Source organism: Cervus canadensis, chromosome 11, assembly GCF_019320065.1.
Source record: "Cervus canadensis isolate Bull #8, Minnesota chromosome 11, ASM1932006v1, whole genome shotgun sequence".
NCBI classification, from domain to species: Eukaryota; Metazoa; Chordata; class Mammalia; order Artiodactyla; family Cervidae; genus Cervus; species Cervus canadensis.
The window spans coordinates 3163019-3187362 of NC_057396.1; the positions used below are offsets into that span (position 1 = coordinate 3163019).

At 40.2% G+C, this 24344-nt stretch overlaps 1 protein-coding gene across 3 annotated transcripts in view; it reads left to right on the plus strand.

Annotated features, from left to right (window-relative positions):
- Positions 1–24002, plus strand: part of PDGFD (platelet derived growth factor D) — a 266713-nt gene extending 242711 nt beyond the window's left edge. For all 3 annotated transcript variants that reach the window (XM_043481507.1, XM_043481506.1, XM_043481504.1), the window contains 2 exons: positions 11127–11341; positions 23371–24002. In XM_043481507.1, the coding sequence (XP_043337442.1) occupies positions 11127–11341; positions 23371–23496 (341 nt within the window). In that variant the 3' untranslated portion in view covers positions 23497–24002. The remainder of the gene's footprint in view (positions 1–11126; positions 11342–23370) is intronic.
- The last annotated feature ends 342 nt before the right edge of the window (positions 24003–24344 follow it).

Consider the following 24344-nt stretch of genomic DNA (forward strand, 5'->3'; position numbering starts at 1 on the left):
CCTGAATTATGGTGTGTTTGTGTGGCTGAGCTGGTAAAGAATCCGCCTGCAGTGTGGGAGACCTGGGTTCAATCCCTCGGTTGGGAAGATCCCCTAGAGAAGGAAAAGGCTACCCACTCCAGTATTTTGGCCTGAAGAATTTCATGAACTGTGTAGTCCATGAGGTCGCAAAGAGTCGGACATGACAGGAAATTTCACTTTCACTTTTGCCATAGAAAACCCGATAGTAATAAGGAAACCTGTTTTCATAGTTTGTGTTGTGATTGAAATATGGATATAATTGTTGAGGCATTCCAACTTAGTAGTTCTGAGCAACAATAATGCTTGACAAAAATACATTTTCCCCAAAGATTTGCCATTTATTGATACATGAGCTGAATTTGATGTGCACTCCTCTTTAAAAATCAGTAAGTTAATATTGAGTGCATCAAGCATACTAATATTAAATTGATTCCAGAAGATGATTTTCACAGATTCTAAATGATTAGATGTTGTAACTCTGGGACAGTTAGCAACCCATTCCCCAGGATCTTATATCAATTCTGTCATTTCTTACATGATGTTATTTTTCTATAATATCTAAAACACTCTTTAATATTAAAACAATTTATTGGTAAATAACTGGCATAAGAAGCTGAGGATTAAATTAAATAAATACGTTTCATATAAAATGTTAGAACTGGCTCTGAATTCTTTTAGATGCAAATATCTTTCATTTTTAAATTAGTCACTTAGTGTTGTTTTTTGTCATGCCCTTGCATACTAACTAGAAAGAGATAACTTGCTCTTTCAAAAATGATTTAGAATGTAGGAAACAATTTCAGTGTATTAAGATATGAACGTTATTTTAGAAATGAGCTAGTCAATGTAAATCAAATGCTTACAACTTTCTATTTGCCTATTTGATATCTGAGTAAGAATTTGCAGAAAGTCCTTGACTCTATGGATGAATTGGGTAAGGCAGTCTTGAGATATCATTCTTCTGCAACTATCCATAGGTAAATTAAACAGGAGTACAAGAGACATTAAGTCAAATGGATTTTTCTAATTTCTTATGTTCAGTAAGGGCTAACTTCTTTGGATTTCCAGAACAATGTGGTATGTACCAAGTAAAAGCTTTTTTGTGTTTTATCAATATTAAAATTGTTTACCATAAATTTGATAGAAATAGAGCAAAAAGAAAGACTGTGGGAGTGGGAAGAGCACAGACTTTGGAGTCAAGTAAATTTACAATAAAATCCTAAATCAGTTCCTGATAGTGGCCTTGGAGAAGTTATATGCAGACCTCGGCATTTAGGAAAATAGCTAATTCCAACCCCTTTGCAAAGTTGTATTGAGCTTAATAATAGCAGAGCATCCAGCTCCTAGTAGGCCCTCAATAAATGCTGGCTACTGTTATTATTTGAATACAAAACTCTGCATAGAAGAACCAAGGCATTTCTGTGGACCCTGTTCTCTTCCCTGTATGGCTTTAAAAGTCTGGAGAGCCTTCTATGGGACTATCCAAAAATTGTCATATTTAAGTATCTGTATAATCAGTACAATCATAAAAATTTTACAAAATAAATTCAAAGTACTCAACTTTTCTATGACACTATTTACTGAGAAATTTCTGGCACCATTTTGCTTTTAAGACATTTCCTTTTTTTTCCCATTTATTTTTATTATTTGGAGGCTAATTACTTTACCATATTGTAGTGGTTTTTGCCATACATTGACATGAATCAGCCATGGATTTTCATGTGTTCCCCATCCCGATCCCCCCTCCCACCTCCCGCCCCACCTCATCCCTCTGGGTCTTCCCAGTGCACCAGCCCTGAGCACTTGTCTCGTGCATCCAACCTGGGCTGGTGGTCTGTTTCACCCTTGATAGTATACTTGTTTCAATGCTGTTCTCTCAGAACATCCCACCCTCGCCTTCTCCCACAGAGTCTAAATACACTATGGAATATTACTCAGCCATTAAAAAGAATTCATTTGAATCAGTTCTAATGAGATGGATGAAACTGGAGCCCATTATACAGAGTGAAGTAAGCCAGAAAGATAAAGACCAATACAGTATACTAACGCATATATATGCAATTTAAAAAGATGGTAACGATAACTCTATATGCAAAACAGAAAAAGACGTTCCCTTTTTAAAGCTTAGTTTTTAGGCCTTAGCCACTGTTTGTAACCCATATGATTTGTAAGTATCTAGGTGCCCTACTCACTCAGTTTGCCTGCAAGCATTAATAAAAACCACATTGTCTTATATAGTGCTGCATGCATCTACGAGGGCACACACATAAAAGTTTGAAGAAAATCTCAGCACAGGATCAAGGACTTTTTTTGCTCGTTTATTCTCTTAGTGCCAGCGCAACCTCTGCTTTTCTCTGATAATGGTTGTCTATCTTTGTGGATATCCTAAGCCCACTTTCATTATCAAACATTCCTCACATCTAGGCATATGACTCAGGTGCAAATTGATTGGAAAATCCATTTCACAGTAGAAAACCAGAGGTGACTTTTAATATCTTGGTGGACAAACGTGCCTTTTCCACAATGGTCACTCTCGTTACTGTGAGTGGGTTTGCCTTGTCGTTCCTATACCAGTTTTTACCTGTGCGGCATTGAGGAACCCCTGCAGTATCCTTGGGCTCAGTGCTCTGATGGGCTTAAGGAGACAGCACACCCTTCCTAGAACTCACACATGCAGAAGCTGCTGGTGCTGGGAGATCTGGCTCTCCAAGTGTCTTTATTTGCAAAGGACTGTGCTTCAGTGCTGTGTCTCATTGAATTAAACTAAACACACATCATTGCTTTCTGACACTGTGATCAAAGTGAGCATGATCTCCCTTTCCTTAGCGATCACCAATTGCAGAATCTTGACTACTTCTGGTTTTAGGTGATTCTTTTCTTAACCTTATTTCATTTTTTTTTTTCAGACAGAATAGGGTTTTTTAACAGTTTTTTTTTCCACCTTTTTTTTTTCTTTTTTTTTTTTTTTTTTTTTATTAGTTGGAGGTTAATTACTTCACAATATTTCAGTGGGTTTTGTCATACATTGATAGGAATCAGCCATAGAGTTACACGTAGTCCCCATCCTGATCCCCCCTCCCACCTCCCTCTCCACCCGATTGCTCTGGGTCTTCCCAGTGCACCAGGCCCGAGCACTTGTCTCATGCATCCCACCTGGGCTGGTGATCTGTTTCACCATAGATAATATACATGCTGTTCTTTCAAAACATCCCACCCTCACCTTCTCCTGCAGAGTTCAAAAGTCTGTTCTGTACTTCTGTGTCTCTTTTTCTGTTTTGCATATAGGGTTATCGTTACCATCTTTCTAAATTCCATATATATGTGTTAGTGTGCTGTAATGTTCTTTATCTTTCTGGCTTACTTCACTCTGTATAATGGGCTCCAGTTTCATCCATCTCATTAGAACTGATTCAAATGAATTCTTTTTAATGGCTGAGTAATATTCCATGCTGTATATGTACCACAGCTTCCTTATCCATTCATTGATCTCTTTTACTCATTTCAACATTAATGTGAGGCATACCTACTGGGAGCTGAGGGTTTGGACCTCACTTCAGACACTTTTAACTTGTTCAAGCTTAATGTTCTTGGCAGGAGAGTACTGTTATTCCCATTTTATCTAATAAAAGAAACAAATGCAGAAATGTTTATGAACCTGAGCATGTTGACTGCAAGGTCAATGCTGTGAGGGACCCAGTGGTGCTTAAAACTCGGAGACTCATAGTCTAGTAAATGAGAGAAAGACATACATTTAAAGGTCTCCTTGATTCTTATTCATCTCCTAACCTTGTTCTTATTTTTCATTTTATAGATATATTTTATACACCCCCCACTAGAGTTCAGAGAATTGCCTTATGACAGTGTCAGCTGCTTTCATGCCTAATCCAATACCTTGTAGATATCCATGTATTCGCCCATTCATTTTCCAGCATATATTTGTCAAATGTCTACTATGTCCAGTGACTCAGCTCCTCTGCATCTCAGCTCAGCAAGTCACTCAGCTCCTCTGCATCTCAGTTTCCACATCCATCAGATGAAAAAAGTAGTCTCTAAGATGAAGGTTTGTTATGAGAATTCCATGAGACTTGAGTTTGTGAAAGCATCTCACATAGTACCCCAGCACATAGTAGCTGCTCAATAAATTTCCATTCATTCACCACTTAACAGTTTTTTGAACCCTGACAATTAGGAATTGTTTGACTGGGAATCTTTTACTATGATTTAGGTTAATTTCTACAAACACAAGTGGTGAATGTTTCCATTCTTGAGAAATGAAACCAGCAAATGGAGTCATGAGATTCATGATTTTGAGTTTAAAATACCCTGGTATTCCCTCATTAAAAGTTATAAAATAATTGTTCTTTCCAGACTCATTTGCACTTGAAAACTGGGTTGAAATGTGGAAACAGTTGTCACAATTAAGTGCTAATTTACAGAAGCTGGAATCTGAAAATCACAGTGAGGTTGTAATGCTCATAAAGATGAATAGACTGCCTCCTAGGAAATTTATAAACCTTAAATAAGGCTGAGAGCCCCTCGTTTCTTGGTATAAAGATACTACAATTATTCATATACTTCCCTTACCTCCCCCACTACCTAAAGCACCATAAATCTGGTCTTGTAATATCAAAGTCAAGTTTATAGCACTTTATGTAGCAGGCTGTGGGACTATCACCCATTTGGCAGAAGACATATTCCTGAGCACCTTGAGATGTATATCAGAGAGCCAGCCTCCTGGACACCATCCTTCACCCCATGTAAAAGATGTGGAAGAGCTATGTGGAAAAGCTTCTAGAGCCTGTGGGTCTTGGTGCCAATCTTCATGCATCACAGTTCATCTGTCATTGAGCTGGTTCTAGAATCCTAGCTGTTTAATTCTAACCCAACAACAATTAGTAGTTTGATTCATTTAGTCATTATGGAGTACCTATGCCTTACAAAGAAAACTTGGATTGATTAGTAGGTCTATAAATGGCCTAAGCATTTTCTAATTTTGGCTTTAAGTTGATCGGTATCCCACAAAAGATGTTTAAAGAAAATCAGAAATGTTTGCCTAGGGAAGCCATAGTGATTCCTGTTGTTTTTTATTGGATTTAATTAATTATTTCAAATGTCCTGAAATGGCACATATTCTAAGACTACCAAAAAATGTATTTTTTCAGCACTTATGCAGCTTCTAATTGTTGAAACTAAATGGTTTTAGGAGCGGTGTACTTAATTGACCTACATATACTTCTTCCACTAATGGCAAAGCACTATGAGAGGGGGGATTAAAAGATGATTAACTCTGATTCCAAGAACCTTATGGTTTAGTGGATGAGAAATACCTAAATAAAGAAAAGGATATCCATTCATCTACCACTGGACATCTAGATTGCTTCCATGTCCTAGCTATTGTAAACAGTGCTGCAGTGAACATATAAGGAAGTTGTGGTACATATATACAATAGAATATTACTCAGCTATAAAAAGGAACACATTTGAGTCAGTTCTAATGAGGCAGATGAAACTGGAGCCTATTATACAGAGTGAAGTAAGTCAGAAAGAAAAACACAAATACTGTATATTAATGCATATATATGAAATTTAGAAAGACAGTAAAAATGATCCTATATGCAAGGTAGTAAAAGAGAAACAGATGTAAAAAACAGACTTTTGGACTCTGTGGGAGATGGCGAGGGTGGGATGATTTGAGAGAATAGCACTGAAACATGTGTTACCATATGTAAAATAGATGACCAGTGCAAGTTTGATGCATGAAGCAGGGCACTCAAACCAGTCCTCTGAGAGGGATGGGATGGGGAAGAAGATGGGAGGGGGTTCAGGATGGGGGACACATGTGCACCTGTGGCTGATTCATTTCGATGTGTGGCAAAACCCATCACAATATTGTAAAGTAATTAGTCTCCAATTAAAATAAATTAACTTAAAAAAGAAAAGGATAAAGCAAGTTCTACAAAGTAAGTGCTACAATAGGAGGCAGAGAATGTGAGGTGAGTATTTAGTGAAGGGGTTAGAGGAGATGTAGGGTGAATATGCCTCTTGACTTAGAAGATTAAAGTGACACAGTGGCCTGAGATGCCCGAAAAGGTAAACTAGATTGACAAAAGCTTGATGCTAGCAAAGTATGGCCCTCCTTCAGACACTTGCTCTTCTGGCACTGGGACCATGTGCTAAATCTGCAGGAACAGAGGCTGCCTGCTAGGAGAACCCTTAGAGGATGTTAGCACTGTAAAGGCTATAACTGGATTATAGTAAAATGATTATTTGGAGAAGAGCATGGCAACCCACTCCAATATTCTTGCCTGGAGAATCCCATGGACAGAGGTGCCTGGCAGGCTACAGTCAATAGGGTTGCAAAGAGTTGGTCACAACTGAAGTGACTTAGCATGTATGCATACAAAATGATTACTGGCTAACTCCAAGAATATGTAGAAGTTTAATCGGAGAATAGCAAGAATATCCAAGACTGGTGACACACACGACAGGATAAAGATTGATGAGGGAACAGCATAATAAACTTGGTACCCAGAAGAGACTAACTCAAGGAAGTTCAGTCGCTCGGTCGTGTCCGACTCCTTGTGACCCCAAGGGCTGCGGCACACCAGGCCTCCCTGTCCATCACCAACTCCCAGAGCTTGCTCAAACTCATGACCATCGAGTCGGTGCAGCCATCCAGCCATCTCATCCTCTGTCATACCCTTCTCCTCCTGCCCTCAATCTCTCCCACCATCAGGGTCTTTTCCAGTGAGTCACCTGTTCACATCAGGTGGCATTTTTCAATACCAAAGGAAAACACTAGGTTCAGTGCAGTTGCCTGCTTCTTTAGCAAGACTATGGTCCGTGTACTTTCTGGGTAGAATCTGATAGATGGATATTTGTGCACAGGAGTACATGGTTGGATATATGTAATTGACAACATCTTAAAAGTGACAGGTCAGCGCCTGACAACGCACCTAGGAAGCCAGGTCATTTGACAGGAAGTAGACCTCTAGTTGGAAAGCTCCGACAGGGCTCATAGAATCTGCTCACTGCACCCTTCTTCAAATCTTCAGACTGGAGCTTCCAAGTACAAGAGTGATGAAAAGGCTAGATTCAGATCGGCTCTTCTCCTGACTGGATGTGTGGCTGTGGACAAGTATTTTCCCTTCCCTCTCAGAGGCTCAATTGTCTTGAGTGTAAATATAAGGCTAATAGTATGTAATTCATAGCATTGATGGGGATTTCACACAATCATATTCATGAAGAACTGCTATATTACCTGATACTTGGGATGGCCAATATCAGAAAGACCAGGCTGACTCTCCTTCCTCCCAAATCTGAGCCTTCATAGACTAGAAACTTATGAGGGTGTGCATTCAACAACGTCCCGTCGCTTTACATATCCCCGCCCCAGTGCTCAGACCGCAGAGCTCACCCCACAGCCCAGGAGCCTCTGTGACTAGGCTGCACTTTGAGGCCAGCCCTGAGGAAAATGGTGCTTCCCACGGCTGGGTGCAATGGCCCACGTTAGATTCCTGTGTCCAGAGGAAGGCTTTGACCACACTGTCAGCCTTTCCAACAGATTGTCAGTGCAGAACACAAAAATGGAAATGACGTCAAAGATCCATGAGAAGGCAGGACTCAAATTCAAAAGGACAGTGAAAGAGGGATGATGACATTATGTACAGCTGAGTGAAATAAGGGTAATTAGATGAAATTAATGGGCCTTTGAATTAAATTTGGTACATCCTCGCTTTCAGTAATATTCCACTCTGGAGACTGAATCAGGAATGGGAAGGGTGGCTCTTCTCCCCGGATTTGTACCACGTGGCCTGCACCCCACCCCCCACAGAAGCTCACACCAGAGCCCCCCTCAGACCAGAGCTCCAGAAGCCTTAATTACCACCCAGTCCCCTGTCTGGCTCCCTGGTCTGCTGCACTGCCTAATCAGTCTTCTTTGACTTGAAATTCAATATCCCCTGCAGGAAGTCTGCAATGGCGCTTTAAAGTTATTTGCATCCACTCTGAGGAATGTTTTTAGTTCTAGTTCTAAATTGAGTGCCTTCATGGTTTCAATCCCCCCGATAAGCAGGGCAGCTGGATTCTACAGAAACCACACAGGGCCACAATTCTTAGTCACGTCAGGGAATTGGTGCATAAATAACTGACAGCATCGTAAATCTCTTCATGGCCGGTAGGAAACGGAAATAACCAGTGTGAGTCAGTAAAACAGTTATACAATGTGAAGAGTTTTGTTACAAGACAAGTAAGGCTTGCATGCCTACCCTGATTTGTGGAGGGCTCTCTAGGCGATCAGCTGAGTTCCCACTGGAAATCACGCTATATAATTTGGCTTGGACATATTCCGGACATAAGGGTGTAGCCATTCACCACCCCAGTCCTAGAACACCGCCATACAGGAGAGCTTAATATCATGCCAGGGAGATCGGTCTTCTCCCTTCAACCCCAGGTTGCCTGCCAGCCCCCCATTCTGCCTGATGTGGCAGAGACCGGGCAGCAAGAGGGAGAATGACTTCAAGCCCAGTTCTCCTACTTAGTAATCACTTTGAGTAGGTAACACACATCTCAAAAGGGTGGGGAGCCTCAATAAGTAGGCCTGTGAGTCAGGTGCCCAGCAGAGGACTGGCTGGACCCACCTACACCCAGTCTGTCACTTCCTTCCCATCCCTCTTGGCCTTCCACACTTCACCACGTGCTCAGTGGCTCAGTCATATCCAACTCTTTGCAACCCTGTGGATTGTAGCCCGCCAGGCTCCTCTATCCATGGGATTCTCCAGGCAAGAATACTGGAGTGGGTTTCCTGTGCCTCCTCCAGCTTATCTTCCCAACCCAGGGGTTGAACCTGAGTCCCCTGATGTCTCCTTGCTTTGTCAGACAGATTCTTTACCACTGAGCCACCTGGGAAACCTCACACGTTACAACCTCTTCCTGCAAATAGTACCTCTCACTCCTAGATGGTGGACAAAATATACCCCCAGCATCACAATCCGCAGCTTTGGCCGTCTGCGTTAGCCCTGTCTGCGGCCCAGTAATGCACAGCCAGCATCAGAATTTATCTCAAGGTGACACTTGTAATGGATGATTGCAGCACTTCTTAATCCATTTATGTAATCCTCTCTGCTTTGCTTGCAGTTATTTTCAGGGTTTTAGCAGCAATGAAATGGTTCCTTTCCCAAGACAGAGTTCATTTAATTTCAAACTAGATTGATTATAGCTAAACTTATGATATGTCTTTGCAAAGGAAGAAAGAAACAGCCATCAATTATGCATGGTAATTATTTAGCATTTCTGCAGCTCCCACAGTGTCCTGGGCTCAGCATGTGAGAGTTGGGGTAAAATCCCTGCCCTTGAGAATCAAAGGCACACAGGGCAGAGCATGAGTCCACTTGCCGTTGAATTCCTTATTCAAGGGGGTCATCGGCCACATGGCCAGCATTTTAGCTGACTTCATGGGGTTAAGCGGAATCTTCATCCATTTGTGCCTTCTTTCATTTCTGTCTCATTCAGATGCATTCTACTGACAGCATCCTTAGCCTTTGCCCTCTACCCCAAAAGAGCACTCCTTACTACTCCTCACGCAGTTTTGGTTTAGGACTAAGACATTTAATGGGGTTAAAATCAGAGTAAGTCTGATGACAATTGCCTGACGTTTGTGGGATTCCTCCTGCAGTAGCCTCACTGGTGACAAGGGAAGTGCATTCAGAAATGGTATGGGACCCGGAAATGGACAAAGGACTTTCCCCTAACTGCATTCTTGTGAGGAGATATTCATGTACGTGCTCACCCGCCAGAGGATTTGAATCCCAAATAGATGGATGATTAGATGGATTTCGAGACCACAAGTTAAAATATAATTTATATAGTACAATAATACAAATGTAACTCAAGTAAAATATTAATGACTAAAATCTGAAAATTTAGTGTAATACTCTTAATTCAAAGAAGTCCTGATAGCCAACCCCCCAGATAATTATTTACATAGAATAATGACCAAAAGAAATAGAAGAGGCAGATCTGAAAACAAAAATTTTTTTAAATTATTGACCATTTGACTTTAAAGGGAAAACCTGGAGAAACTGAATCAAGATGAATGATAAAAACCAGATTGAATACCAGGCACTCTGCTTTCAATACTTCAAATATTGCTAAAATAAGTAAAGTTACACAATTTGCATTTTGTAGATGCAAGAAACAGAAGTATAGAGGAGTCAGGTAACTTACCAACTGAAAGGAGATATAGCCATGAGTTAATGCTGCTGTGGATTAACGGCAGAGCCCAAGCACTTAACCACTACCCTATACTGCCATCTAGGATGCAATGCACAAATATGCATCATATCCCCAACCTCCAAATTCCTCGTCCTTTGACATTTTGCTTAACCTTGGAGTTACAATGAAGCTAAAACTTTTTATTCATCACATTTACTTGTAGAATTTCACTGTCGGATCAATAAATTAAAATAATTCTCCCTAATGTGTCCCTGATATAATTCAAACTATATTAAGTAATGGCTTAGAGTCAGGAGTTGTTTAAAGTCAAGAAGGTATATATATATACATTTGCACATACACACACACACACACACATATATTTTTTAAGGTAAAGACAATTATTTTAAATTGCTGAATGTTTTCTTTTCTTTCATTGGAACTCCTTTTTTTTTTTTTTTGCATTAGAAAGGTGCAAGAAAAATTGAGCCAAGATTTAGCTAAGTTTTTGAAGGTCATTTTGTTTTCTCTTTGCTGTTGTTGATTTTTTTTTTTTGAAGGTGAAGATAGGATCAAAAGAGAAATTAGATTTTCCGCCTATGGTATTGGAGAAGGAAATGGCAACCCACTCCAGTATTCTTGCCTGGAAAATCCCATGGACAGAGGAACCTGGTGGGCTACAGTCAACAGGGTCACAAAGAGTCGGACATGACTGAGCATGCGACACTCACCTTTGGTATTTGGGGTAGTAGTTGAGATCCCGTGAATAGGGTCAATCCCTGGGTTACGGCTGTCCTCACAGAATCTCCCCACCTTGCTCCCAAAATGCATGCTGAGTGTTTATGCCACAGTCGTGCACTTGATTACCTAGCGCCTGTGTGTGTTTCTTACAGTTGACCTGGACAGGCTCAATGACGATGTCAAGCGTTACAGTTGCACTCCCAGGAATTACTCCGTCAACTTGAGAGAAGAGCTGAAGCTTACCAATGTGGTCTTCTTTCCACGCTGCCTCCTTGTGCAGCGTTGCGGAGGAAACTGTGGCTGCGGAACTGTCAACTGGAAGTCCTGTGCGTGCAATTCAGGGAAAACTGTGAAAAAGTATCACGAGGTATGCCGTTTCCAGAATTTTCTTGTTGCCGTGCTGCGCTGGGCCCTTTAGCAGCTACAACAGTCCTGTAATCTCTCGGGTGCTGGGACACTGGGCCATCACACTGGATATTCAGGTTGTTCACTGCACAGGGACACCTCCCGTGAGATGACTGCGGAATTGTACTTGAGCTTAACTTGCAAAGGCAGGTCCCTGGGGAGGGTGTGGGTCCATCCTGAAGTAGGGATTCCTTTTTCTAACCCTTATGCATAATATATATGTGGCTTGACAATGGTCTTGTTAGTATACACAATCAAATGCATGATGCAATAATTTGAGAGCTTACTTACAGAAATATAATAGGATTCATTCACAGCATATGACTACAAATCCAGGTTACTTTAAGAGAATACTAAGAGCTAATCTTAAATTCAATCAGCTCATTGAAAAATGAATCAGGGTAAAAATAGCAAAGTATAAATTGTCAGAAAAGATACTTTGTCAGAGACTTTTTCAATCTCTAATTATGGAAATATTTTTCTTCCAGAAGTACTATTTTTTCCTAAATATAACTGCGTGCTCTGGGGAATCAGCTCTGAAATTATGCAAAAGTAAACAAAAGTAAACATAAAGATGTAAGAGGAATGAAAATTTAAGGAGAGCAGCAACTTTTAATGATAATAACAGGAAATACACATAAGTCTTTACAGTGTACCAGACATCATTATAAGTGATCATTAGCTCACTTGGCAGTTTCTCCACATGTTGTCAGGAGATGCTATTTGTATTCCCTTGTTATAGATGAATAAACTGAAGCCTAAGAGGAACAGCGGATTGACCAGTGTGACTTGGTCAGTAACTCAGAGAAATGGGACCTAAACTGATCCACTGTTTCTAAAGTCTACATATATACTTACCAACGGAAACACTGAACGCTCTCATTTTAAATGTAGAGCACGTTATTGAAGATTAAAGGAACAGTGGACTTAAGCGGAGTTAGAGCTGCTCTTGACACTGACAGCAACTCTATCACTTCCTGATTACGCAAGTCACTAAAGTTTAGAGAGCCAGTTTTCATGTATGTGAAATAGGATTTAAGAAATTATATGATAACCCCATACAGGGTGGCTCTGGGGAATCAAAGCAGTGCATATGAAGTGCATTTTGTAAGAGGTAAAATACCATATTGAAATATGTTTAAAATATAAAATATGAACCAAACACTATTGTTAGGAATTATTGTTTGAGTTGCTTTTTATAAGTATCCATCAAAACAAAGGAATAGATGGTGCCCCCTAAATAAAATCTCCCACTTTACACAACCACTTTGTTATCCTGAAAACAATAAAACAATAATCAGTTAAGAGGTAATTACTGAGCTAAATGAAAAGGGATTCGTCATAAGTGGTATTTTCAACGTGGGAAAAGTAGGAGCTTGGAGGCCACAATAACCCTGCTTACCTCAGATAGATGCAGACACGATTTGAGACCTCCACAGAGCATGTTTTCTTAGTAACAAGAATTTCTTACTTCACCTCACATTTTTCAAAGGGGAAAAAAAAAATCTGTTCTCATATCCAGAGAATGCTGTTGTCTGTGTTCATTGTGTTTTATTTTTGTATGACCTGATGAACTCTAGATTGGACTTTGTCCTTTGTGTCTAAGAACCTGAATGTTGTAATGTTGAGTCATACACTGAGGACAAATGCGGAATGCAATAATTTGGTTTGCATTAAAATAAGCCAAGAAGTGACAAGATCTCTACCTAGTCTTTACTGTGAGGAAAACATGTAAGTTCAGGCTTTTGATGCTTTATTTTCATCTTGACTCTCCTCTCAGAGAGAAGTTGTAGTTTAATTTTTTTTAATTGCTTATTGTGGAAACACAGTTAAACACACACCCAAAAGGGCCCTCACCTCCCAGACAGTTAACTCGGAAAGAATCTGAAGGGTCCTTTTCTTAGGTCTATTGTCTCTCTGCACAGAGGCTGTTACCTGTAAGTTTCTATTCACAATTAATATCTAGGAGGCAAAGCCCTTGATCTCTTTGTTCAGTCACATGAGTGGGTCTAAAATGTATGCTATCTAAAGCATCTCTGTGGAACGTGTCATGATATTTTTACTTCTCGGAGTCTGCTGAGCTCTGTGCAAAATCACTCTGCTGAGTTCTGGACAAAAGGACAAAAGCGCATCAATCACTCCATCAGTTACTACACACCTGGAACACATGCGGCTGGAACGATTTCCCCAGCCTCCTAAAATGCCCTTGAAGTATGTCCCAGGCATCATGCTGTCCAGGAGGCTTGTTCCATTTCCAGAAATAGGGGTTGCTCGGGCTCAGTCTCGTGAGGCAAGAACCCTTGTCCTCTCTTCTCTTAGTTTTGGCCGTGTAGTCTTAATACAGAGAAATGAGAAACTGGTCTCCCTGCCTCCTGGTTGGAACTGATGAGATGGGAAATGAGTTTTTATGAGATGAGCACCCTTAAGGGGGTGACTAGAACTTGCCACCTAAGCAGGCCTCTATGATTCTCCACAGATATTTCAAGGCTCAACATTTAAGGAATAAAGTCTAAGAAATTAAACTGTATAATTATCAAATTATCAATAATTAGAAATTATAAATGAAAGGAAGTTAAGATCTTTGCTCTTTCCCCAGGTCACATGACTTCTCCTTGTAGAGATCTGAGCATTTTGCACTGTGCAATAAAATGCTCCATCTGTACAATTCCCTCTTCTGAAAAGTTTGTAGGTATCCTGCTAAAGTATTCTTCCTCTTTCCTAGCAACCATTGCTTCTCTTGGAATATATAGAATATAAAAAATACTTTCAGTGGGGATTTTTAAAAAAAGAAAATTCCAGAAAACATACTTACTCTGTAGACTATTAGAGGATGCTATTATTTTAGTCTTATCTTCCCTTGTTAGTGTATAATGAAGGGATGTTCCCTAGAAATATATTGACCTTTTAGATTAATACTTACTATTCTATTTTTTCTTAAGCATTTGGTCTCCTGGCTATGTCCATTCAGTCAACAGTCAAAAGCTTAGGAGGCAACAGAGAAAGACAAGTTAATTTTCACTGTCCTACCTCTCATGATTTTGTCCCAATGCTGGCACAACTGCCCTATCTGTTAGAACTTTCCGCAGTGATGAGAGAGTTCCATATCGGGACTATCCAGTCTGGTAGTCACTAGCAACTTGTGGCTACAGAGCACTTGAAATGTGTGTACTGCAAATGAGAAACTGAATTTTTAAATTTTATTTAATTTAAACTAATTTGAATGAGAAACTGAATTTTTAAATTTTATTTAATTTAAACTAATTTGAATGTAAATAGCTGCACATGGTCATGGGCTCTGATAGTGAACAGCATAAGCCAAGACACAACTCTCTCTGGCACTTACAGCATCTAAACCATTCCAGTCTCTTGCATAATGAAAAAATTACTGTGAATGACTTTGTTAACTTTACATGAAATATATAAAAATTTTGTATTAAAAATTTGTTGCCCATTAAACATAAGAGGTAGAAGATATAAGCAGATATTTACATATGAAACAAAAGATTGATTGGCGATAATAAAATATTGAGATTTAGACTTGAGATAAAAGAACGGTACTTTTAATTTTTACATGTTTTAAGCATCTGTCATTGAAACAAATTTAGCTAAAATCACAAATTGAGACCAAGAAGACAGGAAAACAATATTTTTCCAAAAGTTTCTACTCTATGGTAAAGGCAATGAATTTGAGGGTTATGATTATAAAAAAAAGTCACAAAAATCTTTATTCTTTTCCTGGAAACAGCATTTCTAGAGCTTATGGCAGCTTAAGTCTCCCTACTTCTTGCTCCCTCTTTGAGTGAGACCTTGAGAAGATTCTCTTGCAGGCCTTTCCTGTCTGTTCCTATAAGAGACAAGACAACAGAGACAGAGAAAATCACACAACTGAAGAGAGAATATGTGGATTCACATGAGAGGCCACCTCGGGCCAGGCACCTAAAATTCCCCAAGGCCTCGGGTTTCCTCGTTTACTCCCTATGATAACCTACAATTTTGAGTTCCCAGACAGATCTAAAATTATATGATATCTGTTCACCACTCCCTAAATCTTATCTTGCCGAGATTGTGTTAGGAATATAAACAAGTTGGTGGTTGAAATGCTAAGAAAATACAAAAGAACAAAGATATGATCTGGAACATTTAATGTGTATAGACTATGTATAAAAAAGTTATCCACCCACCATTAGTAACACCTGTGCTGCTTACCTCTGGGGAATCCTGGGACAATGAAAGCCTCTGGAGGCTGTAAAGCACTCAACAGACGTGGGTGGAATATCCTGAGAGTGTGGTCGGGCTTGCTCTGTTCTGACTCCCTAAGCCTTGATAACTTACTGGTGCTGGGACCCTCCAAGTACAGCAAAGTGCATGCATCCTTTTCCTTGTAGATCTGGATTCATGTTAAGCCTTCTTGCCAAGGTTTAGCAAACCTGCCTTCAGGCATGATACTCTCCAACTAGACAAAGACCCATTTGTGACATGAATGATACTCATTGTTAATGCCGTGCTCTGAAACTTGGTGCCCAGCTCAGCTTCCATCATGTTTTCTGTAATTGGTACACTGAACATGTAGTCCTTAATCCTCTAAAATACTGTTAAAATCATTTATCTATTTCAGTTCAGTTCAGTTCAGTTAAGTCGCTCAGTCGTGTCCGACTGTTTGCGACCCCATGAATCGCAGCACGCCAGGCCTCCCTGTCCATCACCAACTCCCGGAGTTTACTCAAACTCATGCCCATCGAGTCCGTGATGCCATCCAGCCATCTCATTCTCTGCCGTCCCCTTCTCCTCCTGCCCCCAATCCCTCCCAGCATCAGGGTCTTTTCCAATGAGTCAACTCTTCGCATGAGGTGGCCAAAGTACTGGAGTTTCAGCTTCAGCATCTGTCCTTCCAATGAATACCCAGGACTGATCTCCTTTAGAATGGACTGGTTGGACCTCCTTGCAGTCCAAGGGACTCTCAAGAGTCTTCTCCAACACCACAGTTCAAAAGCATCAATTTTCTCGGCACTGGTCAGCTTTCTTTATAGTCCAACTCTCACATCCATACATGACCACAGGAAAAACCATAACCTTGACTAGACGGACCTTCGTTGGCAAAGTAATGTCTCTGCTTTTTAATATGCTGTCTAGGTTGGTCATAACTTTCCTTCCAAGCAGTAAGCGTCTTTTAATTTCATGGCTGCAATCACCATCTGCAGTGATTTTGGAGCCCCAAAAAATAAAGTCTGACACTGTTTCCACTGTTTCCCCATCTAATTGCCATGAAGTGATGGGACCAGATGCCATGATCTTAGTTTTCTGAATGTTAAGCTTTAAGCGAACTTTTTCACTCTCCTCTTTTAACCTTCATCAAGAAGCTTTTGCACTACAAAGGAAACTATAAGTAAGGTGAAAAGACAGCCCTCAGATTGGGAGAAAATAATAGCAAATGAAGAAACAGACAAAGGATTAATCTCAAAAATATACAAGCAACTCCTGCAGCTCAATTCCAGAAAAATAAATGACCCAATCAAAAAATGGGCCAAAGAACTAAACAGACATTTCTCCAAAGAAGACATACAGATGGCTAACAAACACATGAAAAGATGCTCAACATCACTCATTATCAGAGAAATGCAAATCAAAACCACAATGAGGTACCATTACACGCCAGTCAGGATGGCTGCTATCCAAAAGTCTACAAGCAATAAATGCTGGAGAGGGTGTGGAGAAAAGGGAACCCTCTTACACTGTTGGTGGGAATGCAAACTAGTACAGCCACTATGGAAAACAGTGTGGAGATTTCTTAAAAAACTGGAAATAGAACTGCCATATGACCCAGCAATCCCACTTCTGGGCATACACACTGAGGAAACCAGATCTGAAAGAGACACGTGCACCCCAATGTTCATCGCAGCACTGTTTATAATAGCCAGGACATGGAAGCAACCTAGATGCCCATCAGCAGATGAATGGATAAGGAAGCTGTGGTACATATACACCATGGAATATTACTCAGCCATTAAAAAGAATTCATTTGAATCAGTCTAATGAGATGGATGAAGCTGGAGCCCATTATACAGAGTGAAGTAAGCCAGAAAGATAAAGAACATTACAGCATACTAACACATATATATGGAATTTAGAAAGGTGATAACGATAACCCTATATGCAAAACAGAAAAAGAGACACAGAAATACAGAACAGACTTTTGAACTTTGTGGGAGAATGTGAGGGTGGGATATTTCAAAAGAACAGCATGTATACTATCTATGGTGAAACAGATCACCAGCCCAGGTGGGATGCATGAGACAAGTGCTCGGGCCTGGTGCACTGGGAAGACCCAGAGGAATCGGGTGGAGAGGGAGGTGGGAGGGGGGATCGGGATTGGGAATACATGTAAATCCATGGCTGATTCATATCAATGTATGACAAAACCCACTGGAAAAAAATAATAATAATAAAAAAAAAAAAAGATTTAAAAAAAAAAAAAGAGGCTTTTTAGTTCCTCTTCACTTTCTGCCATAAGGGTGGTGTCATCTGCATATCTGAGGTTATTGATATTTCTCCCAGCAATCTTGATTCTAGCTTATGCTTCTTCCAGCCCAGCGTTTCTCATGATGTACTCTGCATAGAAGTTAAATAAGCAGGGTGACAATATACAGCCTTGACGTACTCCTTTTCCTATTTGGAACCAGTCTGTTGTTCCATGTCCAATTCTAACTGTTGCTTTCTGACCTGCATACAGGTTTCTCAAGAGGCAGGTCAGGTGGTCTGGTATGCCCATCTCTTTCAGAATTTTCCACAGTTTATTGTGATCCACGCAGTCAAAGGCTTTGGCATAGTCAATAAAGCAGAAATAGATGTTTTCCTGGAACTCTCTTGCTTTTTCAATGATCCAGAGGATGTTGTCAGTTTGATCTCTGGTTCCTCTGCCTTTTCTAAAACCAGCTTGAACATCTGGAAGTCCTCAGTTCACGTATTGCTGAAGCCTGGGTTGGAGAATTTTGAGCATTACTTTACTAGCGTGTGAGATGAGTGCAATCGTGTGGCAGTTTGAGCATTCTTCAGGATTGCCTTTCTTTGGGATTGGAATGAAAACTGACCTTTTCCAGTCCTGTGGCCACTGCTGAGTTTTCCAAATTTTCTGGCATATTGAGTGCAGCACTTTCACAGCATCATCTTTCAGGATTTGAAACAGCTCAACTGGAATTCCTATTTAAGTCCTCTAAAGGTAGAACTGTGGCTGAATACACCCCAGAGTGCTCACAAGAAAATTTCGATTATAAGTAAATGTCCACAGATGTCAAAATTGCATTTTCAAAATTCATGAGGGTTGTATAGACCCACACTATAAGCCCAGCCTTTAGTCACCTTCATACCTAGCTTGTCAGAGAAATGTGCTGAACTCTGTTATTTGTGTCTTTCTTATTGAGGACTGTATCTCAGGACTTGGTATCACTCCTTCCCTTACAACTTTCAATCTCCCTTGAAGCTACTACCTTCAAGTTGGACAGTTACCCAGGTAGAAAATAATATGTTTTCTCATCTCAAAATATTTTTGCTTGTAGTCACTTTAGATTTCAGAAAGGTTGACTACCAGACTTTAAAAATCTTAACTGTATGCACATTTTTATAAAGTTTATAAGCATGAAAGAAATCATAAAGTAAGGAAAAATATGAAGCTTTTTTCCTTAGGAAAGTGTGTATACTGAATGCTGCCTGCTTTAGAAGTTGGGTGAATATTAAGTAAACCCTTAATGATTTGGGTTTATACAGTGCACGTGTCCTAAAATATGTACTTGTGTTCCTCCATCAGCCATTAATTTGAAAACTGTTACAAGGTCTTAATGATCTTTCTTTAATATTTCCAATAAACAAGAACCCAACTCAGCAGGTAGCTTTTCTGTCTAGTACTGTTTTATTACTGTAATAACTTTATGGCAATGATTCATTCAGTGGTTTATTGGCAACAAAGAGAGTAATTGTAGTAAATATCTTTTGTGATATGGTAATTTTCAAACTGAGCATCTTTGATTTTGTTTAGTGGTATGAAAGCCACCAACTGCTTCAGTCATTCTCCATTTAATAAAAATCAACTTTCCCTGGCTTCATGTGGTTTTCCAGATGGTGGAGAAGGGTCAAGAACGCCATTTTCACCCATAGGTGATAAGAAATGGCTGGCTGCTCCTCCATGGATTTTTATTTCAGTGTGTGTGCTAGCAGCAGTGAATCATAGAGCAGAAAATAGGAAAGCATTTTGTGAAGGTACCTATTAGTGAGTGTCCTACAGCGACTGTAATTAATTCAATGGTTCCTTCCCTTTAAAGGTGACCAGATAACCCAGAGACAGTTTGCTTTTTCAGATAAAGGCTTTTCATTTTTCTTTTAACTTTCCATGCTCTCTCAAATCAGCTTTGCTTTCTTCCTCCGTTCAATGCCGTGTACCTGAACCTAAGACTATTACATGGTCTGAGAGCTTTGAACATCAGCCCTGTGATCAGCCAGTAAAGCAGTCCAATTTCCACTTTGTTCAAACAGTGCTTTCCTGTCTTGTCTGGAAAAGTGTCTGCCAATTCATTTTTCTCCTCTTATCAGCAAAACACATATATACTGGGCTAACGTGGCTTAATATAAAACACAGGGAAAATCCCCGAACAATCAGGAGACCAGTTAGAAAAAACTGGCCAGGCTCGGCTCTCACTCCAAAGCACACACTTTCATTTCTCATCAAATGCGGAAGCAAATCAACGGAGCACTGATTTTATAGATGTCAGTCATGGCAACTTGTTAGGCTTTGATAATGGTCTTTTTAAAAAAGAGAATATTTATCATCTGCTCAGCTTCTTAGGAATCATTTTATTCCCCTGAATAGTTCAACCTCCAGATCTGGTTTATTAGGGTTGGAAAATAGTGACTAATATTAGAGAAATTCTTGGCTAAGTTGCAGGAACCCAAGCTTTAAGCTCTTCCAGGGCACTCTGACCAAGTGTGGCACAGGAGGGCTTTCCTATCTATCCTAGCAGGGTATTTAATATCCCACAATGCAATAAACACTTCATCCATGCTTTGGTTATTTAGTTTTTCATGGAGAAGCAACAGTTTTTATTTTCTTTAGAGGTGAAGCAGGAGTGAACATGGGAGCAGGGAAAGGAAAATATCATTGTCACTCTGCTCTCAGTACAGAAATTCTGTTTCAAAATCGTAAAAGACTTGCAAGTGATGCAAAGCATAGGCCACTTCATTGTGGCCTCTGGCTTGGTTTGTCTTGCGCCCCTCCCCTTGTTGGAGGTTGGGGTAGAAGTGAGGTAGGGGGAGACAGGAAAGAGAGGCTGTGAACATAGGTTCCCATACTGTGACTGGCAGCGTCACCCACCACGGCCACCGGGGTGCATCCCACTGGAAACCTACTGTGTTCCCAACACGCTGCTGACCAGAACAGACAAAAGTCCACCTTCCCAGTAAGGGCATGCGCTGGGCCACATGGAGACAAACACTGCTGACGCCAGTCACCAACTCTGCAAACTTAGTCTCTCTCTTCCCTATCTGAAACAGTATTAGAAAATTACCTAAAGCATAATGTTACAGTGATACTCAAAACATTTAATACTTCCAGTCATAGCAGTGTGTGGCATCTAACAAATACTCAATAATGTTAGTAATTATTTATGCTATCCTTGCCCTCAAAGCATTCGTTAATAGAAAGCATATGTCATATGAAACTATGTGATGCATAGTGTAAGTGCAGTGGAATTTAGGTAAAAAGGATAATATAATTAGTTATCAAAACTGGCACTGGGACTAGCTTTACCATAAGCCAGTATTTTTGTGCCTCCCTCATGAACTCTTCTAGGCCATTCCTTCCCACCCCATCCCCCAACCCCAGTTTGTACTCACAAAAGTACAAATATCCTTTTGAAGCTCTTCTCTAAGTGGGACTAGGTATTGCACTCTGTGTTATCAGAGCCCAGGCTCCTTACTTTACTGAACATTGAACGAATGACCTGCTCCACAGAACTCTTATGGAAAAACAGGCTAAATGTTGGGACTTACCTGGTGGTCCAGTGCTTAAGAATATGTCTTGCAATGCAGGGGACACAGGTTCAGTCCCTGGTCAGAGAACTAAGTTCCCACATGCTGTGGAGCAATTAAGCCCGCATGCCACCACCGCTGAGTCCGTGCCCTCCGGAGGCCGTGCACCCCAGTGAAAGCTCCTGCAGGACCCAGTGAAGATCTCGCACACCACAACTAAGGTGCAATACAGCCAAATACATAAATATCACCCCCTCGATGCTTTAAAAAGGCAAACGCTAAAGTAAAGTGGATGCATGGGGACTGAGGGCTCTAGGCCTGTTTTCCTAGTAGATGGTTTTGATTTGCTTATAACCTGAAACCGGTAATGTGAGGATGAGGACATTTCTAGGAAGATAATCCACAGTAGAAAAATTGGGGGCATGCCATGAAAACTTACACAGCCTAGAAAACAAGATTTCCTCGCATCTAATCTTCATCTCGGAGCAAAATCTTCATACCAAGCATCAGGGCCCATTTCAGTTCACACGTGTGCCTGACATACCTGTGAGATACAGAAGGAAACTGCAGCCACATTAGAGAGGCGCTGGTCCTTGGGTCCTAGTGTGCCGGGAGTCCAGAGAGCAACACACTGTTGTTCAGATCTGAGCTGACAAAAGACCCTGGCACCTGGCCTCCCTTATAATCTCAGTTTTCTAGCCTTTTCTGTGAGTAAAGACGCCTTCTCTACTGTATGACAAGGTTTGTCTTGGGGCAGACAAAACAGTGCATATGTGCAAATTTTTTTAAAACTACAAAATGCTTCATAGTTGTATGGCTGTATCATGCAGAGTTTAAAGTCTAAAAGGGAAAATAGAACAGAATCAAAAATGAAAGCTAACAGGAGCCTAAGAATATACATAAAGAAGCAATTAAATTGACTGTATATATATTAGCTATATACATAAATACTGTATATATATTTACATATATGGTATAATGTATATGTATATGATGTTTATGTATGTATATTTATGTATATGATGGCAAATATTGACTTCAGTGAAGGCCACACTAGGGAAGAAGTGTTAGCTTCTATTTAAACTTAAAAATTTTTTAAATCACATTTACACCTATCAATGTGAAAATTTAAGGATGTGATTTATTCAAGAAATGTCGGATTGTTTCAAAGGTATTAATATGCAAACATTTTAGAAAACATGATCTCTTTTGAATTGTAAATTCGATATGTAAGACCGAATATGTAAGAACACATTGTGTGTAAGAACATACACACATTTTCAGTTATTTATGACCACTAAGGAGGCAAAATGTCTTAACCTCACCCATGCATTTAGCCACGCCAGCACTTTTGTGGGGCGGGGGGTGACGCCCCAGGTCTTTGTTGCTGCACATGGGCTTTCTCTAGCTGTGAGCAGGGGCTGCTCTTCCGTGACGCAAGGGCTTCTCACTGTGGTGGCCTCTGCCTCCAGGTGCGGGTGGGGAACGTGGGGTCTGCCCAGACCACTGGCGGGCGGATTCTTAACCACTCTCCCGGGAAGTGCCCATACCAGCGTGTTAGGTCATAACTGTATCCGTTGTCCTGTCCACAGAGAGAGTGATATTCTCAGTATTGTATTTATCCATAACACATGCTTTAGTCAGAAGACTCTTTGTGATATTAATAATATTTGGGACAGCACTTGGCACAAAGCAGGCCCTCAGAAAGTGATCAGTAAACACCTGCTCAGACCCCTGCAGTCCTCATGACCCGGCAGGTAGGTAATGCAGGAGGCATTGCTCTGTGATCAGTGGATTCCATTACTTTAAGGAGTCGGTGATTGTCTATAACAACATTTGTACGTGTGCATTCTAATAGTGAGCCTGTAGATTTCATCGGATCCTCAAAGGCTTAAGAACCAGTTGTCATAAAGAGAATAAGTGGTATGTAATTGAGTTAAATCCCAGGTACTTTCTAACAGGAAATGCTTCTTGTCCTAGGTGTTAAAGTTTGAACCTGGCCATTTCAAGAGGAGGGGCAGAGCGAAGCACATGGCTCTCGTTGACATCCAGTTGGATCACCATGAGCGGTGCGACTGTATCTGCAGCTCAAGGCCACCTCGATAAGAGAATGTGCATGTACTTTCATTAAACACGAAAGAACCTTTATTTTGAGAAGGGTGTGGTAAGAGACCCCTTTCCCACCAGCAACCGAACTTACTATTAGCCTGCAAAGCGATGAATACAAGTGGTTGCTGACTTTCAACCTAGCTTTGTTAGTGCCATGACAAGTAGAAAGGTGTACCATCAACCTCTATATCCAAGAATATAGGATTGCATTTAATAATAGTGTCTGAGGATACATATATATATATATCATCTCCATGTCTCTGTGTAAATAGACCAAATGGTTTACTCAGTATATATAACCAGGTACACCAGTGCTTACATATGGTTTAATTATTTAGACTCTTAAAATCTGACAAAATAAGGGACATAGTAAATACATTAAACATGTCTTTGGAAGATTTGGAAGATTAATTTGTTTATTTTTAAGTTTTGAATCACAAAACAATTTTGGATCTTGCTCTTTTAAAGAAAGCACATTTTATATTAAAAATCAAATAAATGAGCATTTCTTGTGCATACATCTTAATTATAAAAAGAGGGAAATACGGTTTCTGGGAAAAGAGACATTCCTAGCCATTTTTCTCATGAGACATACTACATACTTAGCTATATAGACAATAGTTACCTGTCTCCAAAAGCATGTCATCATAATATAGGTGCTTTAGAAATAAAGCCCTTAAGTCTTCTCTTAGTGTATCTTGCCAAGGCATGCAAACTCATTAATACCTGTCTTCAAAAAATTCTCACAAGGTTTATTAATATTATCCTATGAGAAATAATGTATAAGCTGAAGCAGAATTTTGAATTGTTTCTTCTCAAAACCTCTCCACAAAAGTAACTCCTTT